Source organism: Erpetoichthys calabaricus, chromosome 8 (assembly GCF_900747795.2).
Source record: "Erpetoichthys calabaricus chromosome 8, fErpCal1.3, whole genome shotgun sequence".
NCBI classification, from domain to species: domain Eukaryota; kingdom Metazoa; phylum Chordata; class Cladistia; order Polypteriformes; family Polypteridae; genus Erpetoichthys; species Erpetoichthys calabaricus.
This window is the reverse complement of record NC_041401.2, coordinates 101242769-101266578: the sequence shown is the minus strand read 5'-3', so window position 1 is coordinate 101266578 and position 23810 is coordinate 101242769. Positions and strand designations below refer to the sequence as shown.

Genomic DNA, 23810 nt, shown 5'->3' with positions numbered 1-23810 from the left:
ATGCTACTGAACCACACCATGCTAATAATGAGCACAAAGTCACACACATCTATTCATCCTGTAAAAACTTACAGGTGCCCAGTTCTCCTCACCACCCAGGTAGCCCTTTTGCACCACATGCTGACAGTCCATGCTGACAAACACTGCTAAGAGAGTGGAAAAAGAAGGTCACCAAAATCTATTAAGGAACAATAATACATTTGGTGATTTTATTATACAATTGTACAATACCAGAAAATGTTTATGTAGATTTGTTCTGTATTTAAATAGACATAGTTTCAAATCCTGGTCAACCCCACATTTATAACAGTAATGAAGCAAAACACATACCCCTGAAAAAGTTATGGAAAATACAGGCTCTTTAGCTTCTAGCAGATCTGTTGACATACTGTATTAAACCAGTTATTTTAGAAATTACTGACAAAGTTTTTCAAATTGTCAAGGATAAACAGTCATTATATTTCTAAAAGGGAAAATACAGCCTCTGCATAAGAAAATTGAAGTTGTTACTAATCTGTATTGGAAAACTGGAACTGAGGTGGATGGCACACAGCAACAGCCAGCAGTAGCCAGACTCAAAGAATGTCCTATTGGCTTAGGCAGAGAGTAGCTGCTTTATTTCAGAATCCATCCAAATACGTTCAAAGTCACAGCCTATTTAAACAACCAAATAAAGTTCTGTGAAATGTTAAAGAGGTATCAGTAGATGTGATCAGGACACTCAGATTGCCATCTTCAGGGCAGCAGGTTTAGATGTTCCACACTGCAGTAATATGGATGTATTCACTTGTAAACAGAAAGGGGGTACTGCTGATCATGTTTTTTTTTTAGATATTATGTGTAACCTATGTCCTTACCAGTAAATTTCTGAGGCAGACTGCATATGCAGAGACATGTATGTTGATGATGATGATGAACTGCCTTACCAAAAGCTTTTGGAATTCCAATCAATGCAATCATGAAGTGCAATCTTCGAATATATGGGTGAGAACCCAGGAGTAGGGCAGAGGCTGATCTTCCATGTGGTATGTACATGCATAGGGAAGGAGAAGGAATGCATTTGTTGCTATTAAATAAAGTTTACCATATAGAAATAATTTAGATATTTATTTTTCCTATGCTATAGAGAAAAACACTCTAACATAATGAGAAAATATTCCTTTGTCTTTTGTATCTGACTTTGCGTTATGATATAAAATAAGCAACACTTCACTATAACTTGCATAATAAGCTACTGTTGAAATAATGGGAAGTCCAAGCACCATTTTACTGCTGGTTTATTTTTAGAGATGCAGACTCATACCAAAGTACTGTATGTCTGAATGTCTAGAATTTGCGATGCTGTTTTTGCATTATTTAGGCATTATGACTATGAATAGAATAATCTGATTTGGTCTAAACATGGCAGGACTTTAGAAGTGTAAATTAAAGTCAACAAACTTCATAGAAGCCTTGATAGTTTATTCAATAATTAGCAGTTCAAGTCTGTCATCGTTTTTTTTACAGTAAAAATATATCTATAGGCTACATATCTGCTTCAGGAAGTACTAACTAAAAAGTAATGCACGACAAAAAAAAAACCACAGGCGAGGGATGATAAAAGGGAGAATGCAAAGGAACTAAATGAGCAAAGAGAACACAATAAACCTGTACTCTTCATGGCCCTTCCTAAGCACTTCACTTACCATCCATCCTTCACGTCTCTTACTATCCATCTCTTCCATTCCTTCTTTCTTACAAACCACTTGCAAGTGATATTTCACACGTACAGCTCTACACTCGCTGAGCCTATGGCTTCATGCAGTTTTACAGTACATACCCTGCTACACGTCACTTCTGGCTAAGCTCAAGCCCACATCTAGAGTTAGGGGTGACTCTTTAAAGCCTCAGAGCTACTAGGCTACAATCCCCCCTGGGCTTCCCCCAGCTTTCTTGAGTCTCATAGGCAGCCTTTATGGTGCCTTACCTAATAGGCTCACTCCTTTAACTCAAGGATTATGTGCTGCTACCTGACAACCTGGGAAAAGAAATGGCTGGCCTTCTGTTAGATATCCTAAACTCTACTTTATAAGGGAAAAATCACCCAATATCTACTGAATTGCCATCCTGTGCTACCCTCTGTCTACCATGATGTATTCTGAACCTGCTGATGTCCTTCTGTGGCCTTACCCTGTCTCTGCAGGGACAGTCAGCCATTCCTGACACCTGCTGTATCATCTGAACTCTAGCATTTTGGGACAACATAGCACAGTGTTTCCAAGGTTATATGTCTCTCATTCTGTTACTGATGTTCTTCATGTTGCCCTACTGGGACACTCAGTATACACCTAAAGGCCTCCTATCCCCTGGTGGTTCCTCCTGTACTGGTGTGTTGATTTTTTTATTTCTACTGGCAGTGCTGGTTTTTCTTCTCTCTGATGGACTTGATTGGTCCTGTCCCTGTCCTATACTAATCCATCACACATTACAATGGAAAAAATACAAAAAAAAGATTTTTTATTTCAGTTTCGGTGCAGTGGTTATCACTGCTAAAACATTTATTTGATGCATTATTTTTATACAAATATTTTTCACATCACTTTTATTTTATATAGGGTAGTGTAAGAGAAAATGTTCTTGACACTGCCTGCTTGCTTAAACAGAACTTCCTGACATTTGTATCAGCACATTTAAGTTAGAAAATTAGATCAAATTTAACTTTTCATTTTGTTCTCAGACAACAGTTTACATGTAAGAAGTGTTATTTCTTTTAACCAGGTATTTAGCCATGACTCTTACTATGGTTAACTAAAATAAAACTTAATGGCAGAGGGGTGTTACCTAGTATGTACCATTTATCTGTATGTTATTTTGTGCAAATTAAAATTTATACAAATGTTAAATGATAAAAGGAACTGTTCTCTTTAGACTAACTAGCTATGTTTTATTGAACTGTATTGTTCACATGGCAGGTATAAATAAATTATGCCCATATTGGAGTTAGTATTTTCCACAACTAGTAGTTATTTTTGTATTTTAAAGGTTCACAGCCCTTATTATTATAATCACTATTATTATTAAAATGTATTGTAAGTGGGAGATGATACTGATTTTATAATCTATCATCCATGATCTGGAAATCAATCATTGCCCTCCTTTGAAATACCAGTATTAAAAGTAGAGGTATGGCTTTTAAAGCACTTTGGAGGCACAAAATTAAAAAAAGTGTGACAAAGCACACTAGAAAGATCTAGAGAGAAAGTGAGAGAGTAAGAGAGCGTGAAAATTATATGGAAATGGGTACTGTATGTACTCATGTTTAAATTCTCCCGCGTATAAGTCTGGGCTTGATTTTAACATATAATTTCTAGTATTTTATAATGTCGCTCGTATAAGTTGAATCCGGAAAACTCACGCTATTGGTCCAAGAGATTATGATATGCTAACGCCCACCTAACTACAGTGCACACAGCCTTTTTATTTCTATGTATTGTGCCCACGTGACCACACAGTAATACCCAAACTATTCCGAAGCGACTGTTTGCACTGTTTTGAGTTTTTTGTATCTCACACCCTCATACACCTTTATCGTAAGAGCATCCCTTATCTACGATGGAGCGTTCGATCAGAAGAAAATATGAAGCTAGTTTTAAATTAAAAGTCATTGAAGTGGCGAAAGAAATTGGTAACTGCACTGCTGCAACAAAATTCAATGTGTCTGAGAAACTGGTGCAAGATTGGAGGAGGCAAGAAGATGTAAAAAAATAAATAAAAAATAAGTGTTGTATTTTTTGAACAGGCATATAAGTCGGAGTCTGATTTTATTATCGATTTTTCGGGTTTCAAGACCCGACTTATACGTAAGTATACAGGGTATATGCATTTTAAGTAGCCCATGTAAACTAGTCATCTCTAGCCAAATAATTAAAAACCTAGTTGTTGAGATTTGGACGTATTGGATTATTTTATAAATGCCTGAGAAAAATAATAAAGCATTAATGTAGTTAATGAAAACATGTCCAGAGACAAGAGAGTATAGTTGGCATTAACAACCATATGAAGTCGCCTAATGAAAAATATCTTCCCAGAAGGCCTCCTTATTGTGTGCATACAAGATGGCTGTGCATCAAGAACGAGACTGTAAGCCATTGTGGCTAAAAGAGAAGACCCTTGGTGATAGTTTGCTTTAGCCAGTACAGCTGTGGCAAAACCCATGAAATCCACAGGCAGGTAGGAAAGAACTAACCAAGACAAAAATAAATGTACCACCTCATCATTAGTAAAAGTAGCCAAATGTTCTGATTGTGATGCCAAACCAAAATGCAGTGGTGTAAGGCTTCCATATCAGTTATGGGTACCTGTATCATTGGGAAAATAACTCAGCTGCTGTGCTGAAATTATTCCCAAAACACTGGTTTGTGTTGCCAGTGATGCAGGTACACAATGCAGTCAATGAGCCCTGTGCATTGGAAGACTTTGGATATGGCCAAATAATTCATTCTTCAGCAGTTTCCTGATGATTGTACATGCAGCACATGCAGGAATGCATAGCATAGGGCAGTGGCACTTGAAGAAGTGGGTAAAATTTTAACTTGAAATGACTCCTACGGTGCCTTCTGACTGCTCATGCAGGGCAGTTGGCAAACAGCTATATGGTGGTAATAAACAAAGTTGCCTGGAGCAAAAAAAGCAAACAATTTATGGGAAACTTGAGGAACAGCATTAAGAGGAAAAAAAAACAGCATCAAAAGTAAATGTCGCTACCTACTGTATCTAACCTTGAGCTACATTTTAGAATTTCAGCAAGGTCATTTCTCAGCAGGTGGAGAATGGGAGGCCTCAAAAGAATTAAACAGATTTAGCATTACTTGAAAAAGACTTTCTATTCCATCCCCTGAGTCAAAGTTGCCCCTCCATGTAGTCATTACTTGAAAAGCCCCCCATACTGCACAGGATATGAAGATAGAGTGAACGTCAGTTTCTGAAATCAGTATGAGACACAATCAAAAAAATAACAAAGTGCCAGGGAATTGTCTCATGAGGTCTCAAAAAACAGATGCAACTTTTTTACTGCAAGGTAAACTCCAAAGTATCCAAAAACTCGGCACAACCAGCACCCATTCCTATTTGTAACTGGATTAAATAGCAGAACAGCCTATCAGGAAAACTGGTGGGATTTTTTTCCCAGCAGATGAGAAGTTGAGTCAAACTAACAAGACACAACCACAGTGCAGAGAGATTTCAGAGTTTTGTGGTAAAATCAATGATAAGGTGAATTCTGTCCTTCATGTTTACTGTTTGTCAGAGAAAAGGTAGAAACCAACTCAAAACGTCATCATCTCTTTGGCCACTGCTAGTTGTTTCCTGCTTTTAATGATGCTCGCTTGGAACTTGCAGAAAGTGGGTTGTGAAAAAGAGCATCTGAACTTCTTATTGAGCATGTCTGACATAACTGTACAGCAGAAGAAATGTAACCACTCTGTGATGTGTATAAAAACATGCCACCGGTATATCTGCAGCTACTAATCCACATTTGTTTTCCAAAATAAAATATCTGTTTCCTTTGTAGAGTGTTTGCCTGGCAGTTTTACTTGTTTTTATAAATGATAAAGGTAGAGTAAATGACATCTCTCACTAACAGTATCTTCATATCTTCTAGATGAAATTACATCTTTTGTGTTTTTTAATTGTAAAAACATATCAAGTAGAGTTTTATATTAATTTAAAGATTTCCTAAACCATATTCCTCATTCTTGACCTAGTTTAGCCAACATTTACCTGAATTAGCAATTTGTTTTGGGAAGATACTCTTGCTGGGTGAATATTCACATAGATGTGGAAATGGACTCCCTAGACAAACATATTCTTTCTCTTGGCTGATTGTAAATAAATTTCCTTAAGTATGAACAGACGCCCTCACTTTCATAATTATATATGAGAGCTAATCATCGCTTGTGACATTAACATTCAGAATGTAATTATCCTTCCTGTTACTGAAACCACTTCTGAATCTTATTTGATTACATTCGATCTGCTCCCATATTTATCAGCAAATACTCAGCTAAGAATGAGAATTATTATATGTCTGAATAATAAGAGTAGTTCAAAGTGTATTGATATTAAAGTGAGGTTGGCAGTATATATTATATATTAAAATAGATCAAATAACCAGAAGTCATAAATGAAACTGGATTTGGATAAACTAGCTCCTCGCAAACCAAAGGTAATTAAAGTAGGCTACATTTTCAAACAGAATTAAAAATGGTTATCACTACCTTTATAATACACATTTATAGAGACCTTTCAAACATTTTAAATTAAAGACAATCTTTCAATCCAGTCATGTGTCACCATACTTACTGGTCTCCTTCTGCTATTAAGCACACACCATGTTAGCTTCTTGGTAAAGCAGTTTGTGGATGACTATCAGGGGGAGCAAATGTAAGAAACGCAAACTTCTTAATTGATTCATTCACAAGATGCCAAGCCTGCTGGTATGGTTTCCACCCTATTGAATTTGTGCCACAAATTCAGACCTGAGCTGATATGTACAGTTTTTGCATGTTCTTTTAGTGTTTGCATGAATTTCATCTTGGAACTCTAATTTATTTTAACAATGCAAAGACAAGCTGTTGCATTATATTTAATATTTATTGCAGTTATTATATTGTTATTCTAATGGCAGCAATTTGTGTTTTCTTTTTCCTATGGTCACCGCCGTTTTGTGACTGTTTCAACATGGCAACGGCCAGCCATGTTGTTGTGCCCATTGCTGGTCATATGACACCAATGTCTATAGAACATGGCAGAGAAGCAGGGTTAATTTAATAGCTTTGGAATAATTTACAAAAATATTCACATACTTCTAATAGACTTTTGGTTAGGATCGTCTCTTTTTTGTTCCAGTTTGAATTTTTGACATTTAGCAATTACATTTTTTGACAATTTCTTTTAATTTAATTTACCGTTGATGTTTTTTGACTTTCTGGTTACAAACTCATGGCCGGTTTTCTGATCACAGTTGGACATGCTCCTTTTTGGCTTTTCTTCCCTTACTATTTTGTTTTTATTCTTTAATCACCTACTGTATTGTTTGCCTTTTAAGGTGTTAGCTACACACAGGAGTCAAGACGTGCTGTTTTACAATGACATTTACAATACAGTACACCCCCAAAATTCGCGGGGGTTACGTTCCTATAGCACCCGCGAATTGTGAAAAAACGCGACTTTTGGATGTGGTTAAAAAATGCCTTTTAAATGCCTATTTTTATAGTTTAAACCCTAAATACAGTATGCCCTCAAAGCACTTTAATTTCTTTGCAAACTCAGCTTAATACATTAATGCATTACCTAAAAACAGAATGTAAAGGTAAACCCGTATACTGTTACAGTACTGTACTGTTATGTCTCCCACAGTCCTAGAATTTAAAATACCGATGTTACCTCTATATGAACTGTAATTTCTTTGGTATGCACTGTCATTTTCTTTGTTAATAAGTAGAGTAAATACATAATAATTTAATTTAATTAAAATACAGTAAAATGTACAGGTACTCACCAATGATGAATGATACTGATGATGAAGTAGCTGTGCAGTACGATGCACAGGATTTAACACTCCTCGGGTGGCGCCTCTTCTTCAGGCACTTCAGGAGAAGTCGTATCCTTGGACAGATCTTCTTCTGGTGGGGTTTCGTGCTGGCTTTTCTTTATATGTTTCAGGAACATTGTGATGGGAAGTTACATTGTCTACATTGGGACTCATGTATTTACATTGTCTCCTGTAGCGAACTGCTGGTACAATTTTCGTGCTTTCTCACGGACGATGTTACCGTCCAAGGGGATGTTCTTCTTGCAGTCGATGATCCACAGTGCCAAAGCAGATTCCATCCTGACGATATATTTATTCCTTACGGTCATTACTTTTTTGGCCCTATCACAGAAACTTACAGATATGGTACTCCAGATTGCTGCTTCGTTCTTCTTTATGTAGCATACGGTGCTTTCATTAATGCCATAGTGGCACTCTACTGCAGCATAACTTTTTAGTTCCCAGAGCAAATCCAGTAGTTCAACCTTCTCCTGGAGTGTTTTAAACTTCTTCTGGCGCTTAGGCTCAGTTCCAGAATCCTTAGAAGGTGCAGAGTGATTCGATGACATTGTGTGCGTTTAAAAATAACAAAACAATAACAAAATGGAAAACACAAGGACACTCAGCTGGAGATGCGTCACAAAGCAGCAGTCAATCATCAGAAAGAAGAAATGAATAACGCTCTCGGATTGGCTACTTTCACCATCCCAAACTGCATTTCCCTCAGCGGTTGCTTCCTGTTCTCTCTACAGCACAGTATTGCCATGAAAAAAGCCATAAAAAATTGTGGAGGATATTTGTGCTTTCCGCTAACAATTAATAGTTAGGTTCTAAGAAAAAATCTGCGAACGACTGAGTCCGCGAACCCTGAACCGCGACCTAGCGGGGGTTTACTGTACTTTAAAAACTTGAGAGACCAGTACAATCATGCTCATTGCCACTCACATGTATAATATATGCCACAAATGATTAGGCTGTACAGAGAAAGACCTAGACACAATAGATGCTCTTTGTTTTCTTGAACAAATACATGAGTCCCAATTTGGTGTCCCATTTTATTAAAAAAAATAACTTCAGCATTTGTCCCATATTTTGACTTAACTAATTCCTTACAGAAGCAACTTATGCCGACTTGCCACTGACCATCTAGTTGCACTGAGCATTTTGAGTAGTGTAATATGTTCAGTCACCACTCAGAGCAATTAGATTCAAAAAGATCGAATCATTCAGAACTCCTCTGATTCTGCCCATGTCGATATTTGCTTCAAAATTGTTTCATGTGAAAGATCCAATCCCCAGACAAAGGACAAGCTGCCCAGCTTCTGCAGAACATGCTGAAATTCTGATTTTGTAAGTAAGAGCTTTACTTACGGTGTTGCTGTAACTTTGCTGACTAGTGTTTATATGAAATTGTATATGCTGTTGTTAATCCTGTGCAGCCTATGAGGTGGTCTGCTTCCTTTTGTTGTTGTTGGCTCCTTTGCTTTGACATGGGAAATGTGTGGTCTACAACACATTCATAATGAATGCTATATGAAGTGAGTGATTGTGTAGGGCCTCCTTGTACTTCTGTGAAGTTTTGTTATAGATGTCAAATGTTAATGTGGGTGAAAGGAATGTATGTGTGTTTTTTAAATACTGGCATTGTCATAGATAAGTTGAAAATAAGAAACAAAAAAGTATAATTACATGTATGAATCATATCTGATCAACACCTCCCTCAAACCAAATAGCAAATACAAACATCCCATCCAACAAACCCTGAGTACCAACCCCTGTGAAGAGCTCTTGGCGTATTAAGACTCAAATCCTTTTATTTCTTTTTTTTTGTCTGGTGTTGCTGAATGAAACACTTCTTCTTCTGTTGGCTGCCCCTGTTAGGGGTCACCACAGCAGATCATCTTCTTCCATATCTTTCTGTCCTCTGCATCTTGTTCTGTTACACCCACCACCTTCATGTCCTCTCTCACCACATCCATAAACCTTCTCTTAGGCCTTCCTCTTTTCCTCTTACGTGGCAGCTCTATCCTTAACATCCTTCTCCCAATATACCCAGCATCTCTCCTCTGCACATGTCCAAACCAACGCAATCTCGACTCTCTGACTTTGTCTCCCAACCGTCCAACTTGAGGTGACCCTCTATTGTACTTATTTTTAATCCTGTCCATCCTCGTCACACCCACTGCAAATCTTAGCATCTTTAACTCTGCCACCTCCAGCTCTGTCTCCTCCTTTCTGGTCAGTGCCACCGTCACCAACCCATATAACATAGCTGGTCTCACTACCGTCCTGTAGACCTTCCCTTTCACTCTTTCACTCTTGCTAATACCTGTCTGTCACAAATCACTCCTGACACTCTTCTCCACCCATTCCACCCTGCCTGCACTCTCTTTTTCACCTCTCTTCCACAATCCCCATTACTCTGTACTGCTGATCCCAAGTATTTAAACTCATCCACCTTCGCCAGCTCTACTCCTTGCATCCTCACCATTCCACTGACCTCCCTCTCATTTACACACATGTATTCTGTCTTGTTCCTACTGACCTTCATTCCTCTCCTCTCTAGAGCATACAGTTAGGTCCATAAATATTTGGACAGAGACAACTTTTTTCTAATTTTGGTTCTGTACATTACCACAATGAATTTTAAATAAAACAACTCAGATGCAGTTAAGTGCAGACTTTCAGCTTTAATTCAGTGGGATGAACAAAATGATTGCATAAAAATGTGAGGCAACTAAAGCATTTTTTTAACACAATCCCTTCATTTCAGGGGCTCAAAAGTAATTGGACAAATTAAATAACTGGAAATAAAATGTTCATTTCTAATACTTGGTTGAAAACCCTTTGCTAGCAATGACAGCCTGAAGTCTTGAACTCATGGACATCACCAGATGCTGGGTTTCCTCCTTTTTAATGCTCTGCCAGGCCTTTACTGCAGCGGCTTTCAGTTGCTGTTTGTTTGTGGGCCTTTCTGTCTGAAGTTTAGTCTTCAACAAGTGAAATGCCTGCTCAGTTGGGTTAAGATCAGGTGACTGACTTGGCCATTCAAGAAATTTCTACTACTTTGCTTTAATAAACTCCTGGGTTGCTTTGGCTATATGTTTTGGGTCATTGTCCATCTGTATCATGAAACGCTGCCCAATCAATTTGACTGCATTTAGCTGGATTTGAGCAGACAGTATGTCTCTGAACACCTCAGAATTAATTCGGCTGCTTCTGTCCTGTGTCACATCATCAATAAACACTAGTGTCCTAGTGCCACTGGCAGCCATGCACGCCCAAGCCATCACACTGCCTCCACCGTGTTTTACAGATGATGTGGTATGCTTTGGATAATGAGCTGTTCCATGCCTTCTCCATACTTTTTTCTTGCCATCATTCTGGTAGAGGTTGATCTTGGTTTCGTCTGCCCAAAGAATGTTTTTCCAGAACTGAGCTGGCTTTTTTAGATGTTCTTTAGCAAAGTCCAATCTAGCCTTTCTATTCTTGAGGCTTATGAGTGGCTTGCACCTTGCAGTGCACCCTCTGTATTTACTTTCATGCAGTCTTCTCTTTATGGTAGACTTGGATATCGATACGCCTACCCCCTGGAGAGTGTTGTTCACTTGGTTGGCTGTTGTGAAGGGGTTTCTCTTCACCATGGAAATGATTCTGCGATCATCCACCACTGTTGTCTTCCGTGGACGTCCAGGTCTTTTTGCGTTGCTGAGTTCACCAGTGCTTGCTTTCTTTCTCAGGATGTACCAAACTGTAGATTTTGCCACTCGTAATATTGTAGCAATTTCTCGGATGGGTTTTTCCTGTTCTCACAGCTTATGGATGGCTTCTTTCACCTGCATGGAGAGCTCCTTTGACCGCATGTTGTCTGTTCACAGCAAAATCTTCCACATGCAAGCACCACACCTCAAATCAACTTCAGGCCTTTTATCTGCTTAATTGATAATGACATAACGACGGACTTGCTCACACCTGCCCATAAAATAGCCTTTGAGTCAATTGTCTAATGAGTCCATGAGTTAAAGACTTCAGGCTGTCATTGCTAGCAAAGGGTTTTCAACCAAGTATTAGAAATGAACATTTTATTTCCAGTTATTTAATTTGTCCAATTACTTTTGAGCCCCTGAAATAAAGGGATTGTGTTAAAAAAATGCTTTAGTTGCCTCACATTTTTATGCATTCGTTTTGTTCACCCCACTGAATTAAAGCTGAAAGTCTGCACTTCAACTGCATCTGAGTTGTTTCATTTAAAATTCATTGTGGTAATGTACAGAACCAAAATTAGAAAAAAGTTGTCTCTGTCCAAATATTTATGGACCTAACTGTATCTCCACCTCTCCAGGGTCTCCTCAACCTGCTCCCTACTATCAATACAGATCACAATGTCATCAGCAAACGATCCGGTATGGAAATTTGTATTGTTGTCCGCATATTGATTTGGCAAAATTTTACACCAGATGCCCTTCCTGACGTAACCCTCCTGCTGAATGAAACACTAAAAGAGAAAATTATGAGGCACCAGAAACTGAGTTTGATACTTCCGAGTTAGCTGGTCATCTTATTATTGTCTGGCTGCTAGGTGAGGAAAAAACAGGTAAGGGGTAAAAAAGCAAATCAATTAAAATCAAACCAAAAGAAGTTTGTTCAATTAGCAACAGTTATTGATGTCTAACGAAGAAAGTGGCTGCAATGAAAACCTTCAGCCCTCCAGTATCTCAATTTGACACCTTTGCCCGTGACAGTAATGTATTCAAAGCTTGAATGGACTGGTGTCTCTTAGCCTTCAGATTTTAAGTTTATTTTGTAACATATCTCATTCATTAAAACGTTGGCAGTGGAACCGGGGTGGAGTGGGGGGATTTACTCCACCCTGGACAACTTGTAGGCTACTATTAGTGATGAGCCAGTAATTCAAGTGCAACTGAGTTTGTTTCGCTTTATATAAAGAGCCATAAAACCATACCGTAAAGCATCAAGTTAAATCTGTGGCCTTCAGCCAGTAAGAATGGTGTTTAATATATATACTTTTATACTTCACGGTGGCATAGTGGGTAGCGCTGCTGCCTCGCAGTTGGGAGATCTGGGGACCTGGGTTCGATTCCCGGGTCCTCCCTGCGTGGAGTTTGCATGTTCTCCCCGTGTCTGCGTGGGTTTCCTCCGGGCGCTCCGGTTTCCTCCCACAGTCCAAAGACATGCAGGTTAGGTGGACTGGCGATTCTAAATTGTCCCTAGTGTGTGCTTGGTGTGTGGGTGTGTTTGTGTGTGTCCTGTGGTGGGTTGGCACCCTGCCCAGGATTGTTTCCTGCCTTGTGCCCTGTGTTGGCTGGGATTGGCTCCAGCAGACCCCCGTGACCCTGTGTTCGGATTCAGCGGGTTGGAAAATGGATGGATATATATATATATATATATATAAACTTTTTCCCTCCATATGTTTTCATCTCACCCGTTGTAGTTGTGCTACTAAGGTGACTACAGTTTCTGTCAGGCAGAAGGAGTGTGTCTGTCTGATAGGAAGCTGCCTGATCAGCCAGGATGAAGTTACACTCTGTTGGATCATCGTGCCTCACCCAAGGTTCGAATGGGAAGACCGCAGGTATTTTTTTTTTTCTACTGCTTTTTTAAAAAAAATTTTGGTGCCTTGCTGGGTTACAGCTTACAGTATTTCTAGCAGTACACCATTTGATCTCAACATGCGTTGTCTTTAGCCATATTGCATTTCCAAAAACATGGTTTCTGACATTTACAACCTTTTCTGAGAAATTGATGGGTCTATAAGGGGTGTATGACATTGCTAAACCCTTAAGGAGTGATATATCATTCTTTATATACACCAAAAAGACTTTACAAACTCCAAAAAAAAAAAACTTTTAGTGAGTTTTGCTATTGCAACAGTGCATATGAAACAAATTTTAATATACATTTCACACAATAGCAAACGAAGACAAACTTGGTTCTTTTGCTCATCACTCCCTATTATATTTTGTGATGTTATATTTTATATATACCGCAACCCTCACCAGGAAAAGCAGTTTTGGAAAATGAGATGAGGTATTTTACATAACCAGGTGAGATTTAGTCATTGGACAAAAACAGCGGTAGCATAGTGCTTGTTGGTCTTGTAGGCAAACAGAAATGTCATTGAGCAGTGTACATAGGATAATACAATCGAAATAAACGTTATATTTTTATCAAAGCAAACACTTAGATTTTTTAAAAACTGGGGCAATTATACATATGCATTGCAAATTCATCAACAACTTGTGTTGTGTGTTTTTTGCAGCATGTCAATTGCACACATTATGAAGATTACAGCGGAAATAGGTGATGTAGCCAAGCCACGACAAAAAAGAACGCAGTTTTTTCTATAAGGCACGCTGAGTCACTTTTGTTCAGAAAAAGGTAGGAGGAGGACTATTGAGTAAAAGTAGTCATTTTAAATTTAACATTGAATGAACCACATTTGAATTGTCTTAATAACATTACTGAATACAGCTACATACACTGACCTGCAGCATCTCTGTGCCAACCCATTATCCCAAATCTGTAGACACTTTCCGTGATCCATGCATTAAGAAACTTATGTGGACCCCAGGAGTTTTTAACACAAACAGGCAACATTTTGTTATAAGAACAGTTACATTTAACTGAAATAGTAAACAGAATGTGTTTGACAGATGTCCTTTCTACAAGAATGGAAATAAACAGTGATTATGTCTCCCTTCTGGCTGAAAGTTTACCTGTGATTCCCCAAAACTAACTAGTCCATTTTACTTTGATCTGGAAAAAAAATCTCAGGGGCTTGAGATTAAATTAGTCTGCCTTCCTCCATTCTGAAAATAAAACATCTTTCAACTCAAAACTAACACGTCTGCTTTCCTTTGGGACAAAAATAAAACCTCTGGGGCCTGGTCCTAGAATAAACACCTTCCTCTCAGTTGGAACCAAAACATCTGTTGGCTTGGCACTAACTGGTGCATTTCCTTTTGGCCTTTGATAAAACCTGTGAATACTCAACAATAGATGATGCACAATCCTTTGAGCTAGGGACAAAATGCTAATATTGGGAAAAAAATGGTCTGCTGTGTCGCTTTAATAGTAAAACCTCAAGGGGGCCGAGGCTAAGCAGGTGAGTCTTTTTTTTTTGTTTTTAAGTCAAGAACAGAAGTAAAGTCTCAATGCAGGTGGCCAACTATGATCCTGGCGAGCTGCAGTGGCTGAAAACTTTGATTCCAACCAGTTTCTTAATTTGATGTCAATCCTTGCATTTAACAGAACTTTTTATTTTATCATATGGGGTTCACTCTTAAAAATAAAGGTGCCAGAGTGGTTACTTTAGAGTGATGCCATAGGGAAATTATTTTTGGTTCCCTAAAGACCTTTCTAGGTGAAGGTTCCAGAAAGAACCTTTATTTATGTAGATCCATAACAGGCTCCATACAGTAAATAAGCATAAATAGATGGTAACAGTTCTGTGAAATATCAATGGGCCCTGATTTTAAAAGGAATTTTGCTGCATACATCCAGTAGCACAGGCTAAGTTCTGGTTTTCTTAATCTTTTAGTGTCCTGCTAGGCAGCTTACCATTCATTAAATATTTCTGTGTTCTTCTACATATTAGGAACTTTTTCAAAGAACTAAGAACACTTCCCAGAATGGAATGGTTATTTGTCCAGCAATAGTTTGATGAGGTACCACACAATAAACAAATGCCATTACAGAACAGTGCAGCTTTGACTTGTCATTTGAAATTCAAATATTGCTGCCACAGCTTTAATGAACAGATGGCTCTTCAGTTTCTTGTTAGCTTTCTTTGGAATCCTTTGCTTTAAAATTTTAAGTGCTTTATTGTTTAATCCTTATCCACCAGATGCAAATAACAAGGAAGAGTATAGATATCTGGCTAATCTTGTACCATATGAATGTGCCAGTGTGTTCCGCCCTGAATTAATACAGTAAATACAACAGAGAAAACAAAGTGAGTGACTGCGGGGTGTGATCTAATCTTACTTACAAAATATTCTGTTGATGTTCCTGGAAATGCCAGATGCGTAAAATATTAATAGTAAGAATATATAATGCAGTAGAATCATAACAGGAGCAAGCAATTGAATACCTGATAAAAAGCCATACTCCACTAACCACAGAAGTTAATTTCTAATTTGGAAACTGGTTGGAATGAAACCCTGCAACCACTGTATATCTGCAAGGCCAGGGTTGTCATCCACTGCTCCAGAAGCTAAAGATAACATCATCTTCCCATGAAAATATGACAAAAAAAAAAAAACAGGCAGCCCTAGATTACCTAGCCTGGTCCCTCTGGGATGGAAATAATACCACCAGGAGTCTGGGACTAACCAGTCAGTCCTGTTTCAAGTTAGAAAGAAAAAACCTGTGACAGCCCAAGACTAACAGGTCTGCCATCCTCCGGGCGGTACATTAAGCCAGTGTAAGCTGCGGTGTTACTGGTAGGGTGTAGTGTTAGTTAGCTATAAGGAAAACGTATTATCAGGAAAAAAAACATCCCATGACTCTCCACTCTGCGATCTCTTTCTACTCGTATCTGCAGGCGCAAGCTCGTGACTGAAGCACAAACCCACATCCGCCGGCAACAAGCAAAGCCGATGTTCGCAATTGCGGAGCAAAGAAAACAGGGTAGTCCACGCAAGCAGGAGCGAGAGGAGTGGATGAAATTCACCCACTCCGTCTCGCGCTCGGGCACGCGCATTGCCAGCCACAGGCCACAGCACTGATTATTCTGCTGAACCAAGATACCACCAACCAGCCAGATCGTGGACACTGCCACCGCACGTGCGATGCCCATGTGGACATGGGAAGAACTGACTGGCAAGCATGCCGCTATGAAGATCGTCTGAACAGCGACGTCTATGATTCAAACCCGGCTTGGTCATAACTATTATTATGGTTTTTTTTTTGCTCTGCGCAACTGGTATTCATTCTCCCACAATCTCATAAGAAGCACCACCCACCGAACCCAGCACAACCACCGCAATCCAGATCATACTGGCCATTTCAGTACTTACCTTTTGGCTCAGTCTAACAATCTGCTCCATTTTGCTCTCGTCCTGTAAGAGGTCTCGCAACTGACTGGTGCTGAGCACGTTAAAACCATCCTGCACCGGGTTCTTGCCCCGCTTTAGCCGAAACATGGTCAACTCGATTCCACTGGTGTCGGGGATCCCAAAGGCGTCCCGGACCCGAGCCAATCACATCCCGAGTTCGACACATCGATCTGTGCCCCAACGGGGACGAAACACAAGGCGAGACCCCGAGACTCCGGGTAGCCAGGCGCGCGACGGTTAGCTGGGGAGAAAGAGGCGGGGCGGCAAGGGGCGCGCTCGGAGTCAGTTGAAGGGACGGTGGGGGGGAGGAGACAAGTGGCGGAGGAGGGAGGGGCTTTCCTTGATGTGCAAGCGTACTCCGTTTTTCATACATTTGCCTTTTAGGGGGAAGAAGGGAGAGGCGCGCATTCATTGTTTCAGGATGTTCCTCATGGAGCAGTAGGAAAAAGTGACTAGCCACTTTATTTTTAAAACGAAACTCGAGGGAGCGTTTGCAAAAGAATAAGCAGCAATCTGAGTGTCCCTCTGTGTCTCATAAATAACGGGATGCTGCGGCTTTCCTTCAGAAACTGCTTTTCTGTCAGGCTTATCTCCTGATAACTTCACGCAGAATAACAGGAAGGTGAAATCCTTTTTCAGTTTAATGAAAAGTAAATTGTGTCATCAATTCTAGTACTATATTTCATTTATCCAGCTGTTCTTTCCAGCCGTATCCAAATTTTCCTGTTAATGAATATTTCACACAGCAATCTATTTCTGCTTTTTTTGGGCTGTTGCTTGATCTCCAAGACTGTATGATTTTTGAGCATCACGTAGATTTTATTGTAGTAATTACTAACTTACTGACCCTGAACTTATAGATGAGTTAGAAAAATGGATGAATGGAGGTATAATTGCTTAAGCACCACTGTGGTGTGACGTTGACAGTGTTTGGATAACGGTATTTTAAAACTCTCCAGCTGAACTAAATACTGAAATACAAAATTACAGAACGCCTCACTCATTTCCATACTTCCTGAGCAGCTTCAATTCTATATAACACATTATTAGAGTCATTGTTTCAGGTGAGGTATACTGTATCAGTATTTAAAAGTGTATAGCAGGCTACTGTTTACATAACAAATCTGTCAGTTTTCTCATCTCCATAACGGGGCACACTTCTAGGAGTATTGGACACATTGCAGCAGCCATCCCTAGATGGAATGGCAAATATCTGTTCATCTTTTGGGTCCTGATTTTCTAGTGCAGGGTAGATGGCAGTGAAAACCCATCTGGTAGCATACGGCACGAGGTAGGAATCATCTTTATAAAGAACTCCAATTCAATGTGCAACACACTCAACCACACATTCATATTGATTCATTCCAGGCAGAGACAAGGTCACCCATTAATCTAAAATACGTGTTTAGGAGTGTGAAGGGAAACCACAGGACCTAGAGGAAATCAAAACACCTAAGAGAAAAAAAAACATGCAAATTCCACATCTAAAGTAGTCAGGTCAAAAACTGAACTCAGATCTCTGGACATATGCTAACCAATCCACCCCAATGCTGGTCTATACAAAAAATTAACCTTAAATAAATGGCCTTTTGTGGCTTGGTGGCACAGTGGCTACCACTACTGTCTTCCAACTCAAGGAGGTTGGGTTTGAAACCCCAACTCATCATTGTGGGCTTTCCTCACAAAGACATGCAGGATAGGCTCACTGGTCTGAGTTAGAGGGGATGTGTGAGTGAGTGATTCTGCCTTCTAGTGGACTGGTATCCTATCCAGGGCTGATTTCCCCTGCTACCATGGATAGGACAGAGTGAGTATGGAAAAAGAACAGCTGGATACACCGATTAAACTCAAGCAGCTTGATGGTGCTGAGCATTTGTGTAGACTCAGTTTCTTCTCCATTTTGAACTGGCATAGTCTATCTGTGTTCACAGCTTAACAACCTGTTTTTGGGTTAAACAACAGCTGTAACAGCTTTTGTCATTGTGGGTGAGGCACTTTCACCCCTTTTACTTTGACTATGAGGAAGCCGGGTTAGAAAATGGATGAGTTAGACTTGTGAAAAGGCTGCATAATTCCATGCATACATATGCAACTCTCTTCAAGTAAACACCACTTCTGTTTTAAGCTATAATGAAATGTTCCAAGTCAGTTGCAGTTCTGTGTGATAGAATCTGTATTCTGTGAAGAGGTATGAGTCCTTATTATTTTCTAAAAATTAGTCTTCAGGGCAGAATGTACTATATTGTCTGAGCTTGAGTGTTCTTTAGCTGTTTTTCCCAGATCTAAACTTGAGTGGTGCTCAGTTCTTGGACTTCTGTGCTGGCCATGGATTGTCCATAACGAACACCATGTTCGAGCATAAGGGTATCCATAAGTGCACTTGTGCCAGGATGCCCAAGGTCTCAGCTCGATGATCGACTTTGTAATTGTGTCATCGGATCTGCGACCTTATGTCTTGGACACTTGGGTGGAGAGAGGGGTTGAGCTGTCAACTGATCACCACCTGGTGGTAAGTTGAATCAGATGTTGGGAGAGGCTGCCGGACAGACCAGGCAGACCCAAACGTATAGTGAGGGTCTGCTGGGAATGTCTTGCAGAGGAACCGGTCAGAAAGATCTTTAACTGCCACCTCCGGCAGAACTTCAATCTCATTCCGAGGGAGGCGAAGGACATGGGGTTTAAATGGGCCATGTTCCAAGCCTCCATTGTCGAAGCAGCAGAATGGAGCTGTGGCTGCAAGGTTGTCGGTGCCTCTCGTGGCAGCAATCCACGAACCCGGTGGTGGACACCTAAGGTTTGAGAGGCCGTCAAGTTGAAGAAAGAGTCCTATCGGGTCTGGTTGACCAGTGGGACTCCAGAGGCAGCTGAGGGGTACCAGCGGGCCAAGCGTGTGGCGGAAGCAGAGGAAGCAGAGCTGGAGGACTCCGGGGTGGGCCCGTCCATATCAGGGGCAGAGGTCAACGAGGTAGTTAAAAAGCTCTGAGGTGGCGGGGCCCCTGGGGTGGACAAGGTCCACCCTGGGTTCCTCAAGGCTCTTAATGTTGTGGGGCTGTCCTGGTTGGCACGTCTCTGCAGCATCGCATGGACATCAGGGGAAGTGCCTCTGGATTGGCAAACCGGGGTGGGCCTTTTTAAGAAGGGTGACCGGAGAATGTGCTCCAACTATAGGGGGATCACACTCCTCACCCTCCCTGATAAGGTCTATTGGGGGTGTTGGGTAAGAGAATTCGGTCTATAGTCGAATCTTGGATTCAAGGGGAACAATGCAGATTCCGTCCTGGCCGTGGAACACTGGACCAGCTCTACACCCTGGTCAGGATCCTGGAGGGGGCATGGGAGTTTGCTCAACCAGTTCACATGTGTTTTGTGGATTTGGAGAAGGCATTCGACCGTGTCCCTCGAAGCATCCTGTGGGGTGTGCTCCGAGAGTACGGGGTACAAGGCTCGTTGTTACAAGCCATTCAGTCCCTGTACAGGAGGAGCAGGAGCTTGGTCCACATTGCCGGTAATAAGTCAAACTCGTTTCCTGTTGAGGCTGGACTCTGCCAGGGCTGCCCTTTTTCACCAATTCTGTTCATAAGTTTTATGGACAGAATTTCTAGGTGCAGCCAAGGAGCAGAGGGGGTCTGGTTCGGTGACCTCAGAATCTCATCTCTGCTATTTGCGGATGACGTGGTTCTGTTGGCTTCATCGTATTATAATTGCGTTTTCCAAATTTACCCTTTAATTCACGGCTGCTGATTACAGTTAGATTTGCAATAACTACCATCTTGCAAATTATGTTACAGTATGTGTCAAACTTAAGGAATGTCACATAGCAGTCACTCTCTATGCTAGGATAATGTTACGTTTCATTGTCAAATCTGCTTAATTCAGTTGAGGGTGCCAGGACTATTTAAAAATATTTTCTCAAAATATATCATTAAATCCAAGGTGCTAATACTATTACTGTTTGCATGATATAATGTAGACATAACACTGACCCAGAGCCTGACACCTTTTTAATAACTGACAATGATTATGTGAGGCCAGTCCTTTTACAGTAGATGCAATAAATAGGGAATTGTGAATATGAAAACAGACTACTTAAACCATGAATGAGAGCATTTAAATTGAATATTTCGAAACTTCTTTCATCCTCAACACCTATCCATCAATCTAAACCATAAACCTGATTGTAATTGTGTAGAATGAGGGCCAAGAACTCGGCCAGGCCATTTTTAAGTTCGTTGTCATATATTGGTGTTCTGCGCATTGTGTCCTCTGGTGTTGCTGGGTTAACCTCCATTCCCTGCAACCAGGAAAGTGCAAACAGAAAAAAGACGGAGGAATGACATCTATCCTGAAAAAGTTCAATTTTGTGAGTGCTTTTTACTATTAGCATATTCTAAAGGTCTGACTCTGAAATTCAGAGGTTCTAAATTAAACAACGCACACGTGTACAACATAAAAACACAGTTCATGCTTGAATTAAATAATTTGTTCAATCCATTCTACAATTCATTTATCACTTGCTTTGTCCAATTGCACAACCTAGGATGACAAGGGCTATCCAACCAGCAACAGCTGCAATGCAAAAACCAGATGTAGGTGGGGTGCCAGTTCAAAGCCACACACACGGGCAGTTTTTAAATGCCCTTTAACCTGCAACATGTGTCTGATCTGTGGGAAGAAACTGGAAATCCCAGGGAAACACATACAAAACCCCCACTGAAAGACAAATCGGACTGTGAGGTATAGACTGTATGCTGCACAATGTGATTTTTTTTAACCCTTTATTCACCATATACAATTTCCAGTATTAGGAATTTGTCATTTTTCTCATATCCCAACTTACTCTGCAGAGAGTTTTGTGGTTAGTGTGCAGGGCCAGCTGTTTGTACAGCACCCCTGGAGCAATTGCAGGTTAAGGGTTTTGCTCAACGGCCCAACAGAGTAGCATTCCTTCTGTCACTCCTGCCATCTGAACCGGCAACCTTCAAGTTACCAGCCCAGAACCTTTAGCCACAGATCCACTGCTCTGTGCCATCCTTTTGTTTTCTGTTCATAGTTAAAATATGGAAAAGTATCCAATTCAATTGTTACTGACAGTGTCACACAATGCTATGTCCACCATGAATAAACGTGGACTTTAACAAACAGTCTTGTTTTTTTCAGTGCCCCAAGAAAGATATTTACCTTAGCAGTGCTCCAGCATTTCAAAAGCAGAAAGTGCTTTACTTTACATTAATGATTTGAAATTGCTTTGGATAAAAATATCATCTAAATCTGTTTTTCCAAAAAAAAAATACATATACACTACTGCGCAGTTGTAGCGCTGGTGCCTTGCAGAAAGAAGATCTTGGGTTCATGTCCTGGGTCCTCCATGTGTGGAGATTAGTAAGAAAAGTGCTATATACTGTAAGTGAAAAGAATTATTACTGTGCAAATGTCTTAGACTGCCTAAAAAAATGCTCTTCAATGTGGTTATTTTTGTACTTATTGTAACACTGTATAATATTACAAAATACATATAAGCACCTGCAGTGGGCTGGCACCCTGCCTTGCACCCTGTGTTGGATTTGTTCCTGCCTTGCACCCTATGTTGGCTGGGATTGGCTCCAGCAGACCCCCGTGACCCTGTAGTTAGGATATAGCAGGTTGGAAAATGACTGACTGACTGACATATACAGTAAGCACTGCTACAAGCAAAAGAAAAGAGAATTTAAGCTGTTTTCCAATCAAGGCAATTTACTATCTAGTAAAATAATTACAAGCAATACAGGTTTGCTTCGCATGTAATGGATTTGTTAAATTCTATCAACTCCTGTTTCAAATTAAGATAGTGTGTTAGTGGCACAATTTAATAAATAAATGGGAATACTGGGTGGTAAGCCCAAATACTGGGGTGTCTTGAAGGGAAGGTTTGGAAATGGCATAGCTAACACACTTGACAAACATAAAATGAGTTATGTATTAAGAAGAGTGTACAGTATGTCAAGGAACAATAGCACACTAAACCTGATTTTCAAGTTGTGGTGTTTCAGCTGCTATAAAGAAATATGAAGAAATTGGTAAAACAGAAAACACAATGGATGATTTGAAAAACAGTCAATGTGTGATGGACAGTACTTACAGGTCACGTCCGTAAGAGACAGAAGGAAATCCAGTGACATGCTTGCTCAGCATCTGGCAGAGTCATCTGGTACCAAAGCACACACTTTCAGTTTACATGGTCTTATAGGGTGTGTGCAGCTAAGAAACCCTTCTTGCAGAAAGGCAACAAGCAGAACAGATTTCAGTACATGAAAGACCGTAAAGCACCAGTAGCAGTAGTCTAAATATACATTTTCTGGTTCACAAAGAAACCAATATTTAATAAGAGTTGTCAAGAAGAGCAGTGTTGCCTGTCTGCAGCCTTTTGTGCCGCATAGTCTCGGCTTTGTCGTGGTCTAGAGTGTAATTCAGCTGACAGATCAGGTCAGAATCAATGGAATGGTGACTGATGAGAACATATTTTAATTCATCATGCTGTACTTGCACTTATAAGTAACATTCATCTTTCTGCAAAGCAATTCAGGCATAAGTGAAGGGGAAGTCTGTAGATGAATCATTAACACTATTACTTTGGCTTTCTAAGAACCCTGACTGCAACTGTGTGGGGTCATTTGGACTGGGAAAAGAACCAAAACTAATGAAAAGCAGAGGTATGGTAAATCCTTCAAGAAGCGTGGAAACATTTACCACAGGACCATTTGAAAAAAATCACACAGCAGTTACGAAAGTGAATGACTTCAGTTTTGCATTCTAAATGAGGCCACACAAAATACTGACATGTTTTACAAGCATAAGCCTTTCTTGTTATTTTTATTGTATCACTGTTTGGTTTTTTTTGTTTATTATTGTGTTTTTGAGCAAATAAACAATTTACTGACAAAAAAAATGCAGCTATAAAAATAATTTGTTTACCTGCCCAAAGATGTTTGTGCAGTACCTACCACACAGGTAGTAATGTCTGTCTAAGTTTCCTATTGACTCACACGTGTTCAATATACATTTGCATACATATGAGGTCTGGTAAAAAAGGAAAATTGAAGACATGCATGAGCAAGCATTCTGTGAGGAAGATCAGAACTTTGTAAAGAATTTTGGGCATGGTTCACTCTCGGCCTTTTATTGGC

At 40.1% G+C, this 23810-nt stretch overlaps 1 protein-coding gene across 1 annotated transcript in view; it reads right to left on the bottom strand.

Moving 5' to 3' along the window:
- Window positions 1–16919, bottom strand: part of vps37d (VPS37D subunit of ESCRT-I) — a 54429-nt gene extending 37510 nt beyond the window's left edge. Inside the window, exon 1 of the mRNA XM_028807174.2 lies at window positions 16612–16919. Coding sequence (XP_028663007.2) covers window positions 16612–16737 — 126 coding nt within the window. The 5' untranslated portion in view covers window positions 16738–16919. The remainder of the gene's footprint in view (window positions 1–16611) is intronic.
- Window positions 16920–23810: the final 6891 nt, after the last annotated feature.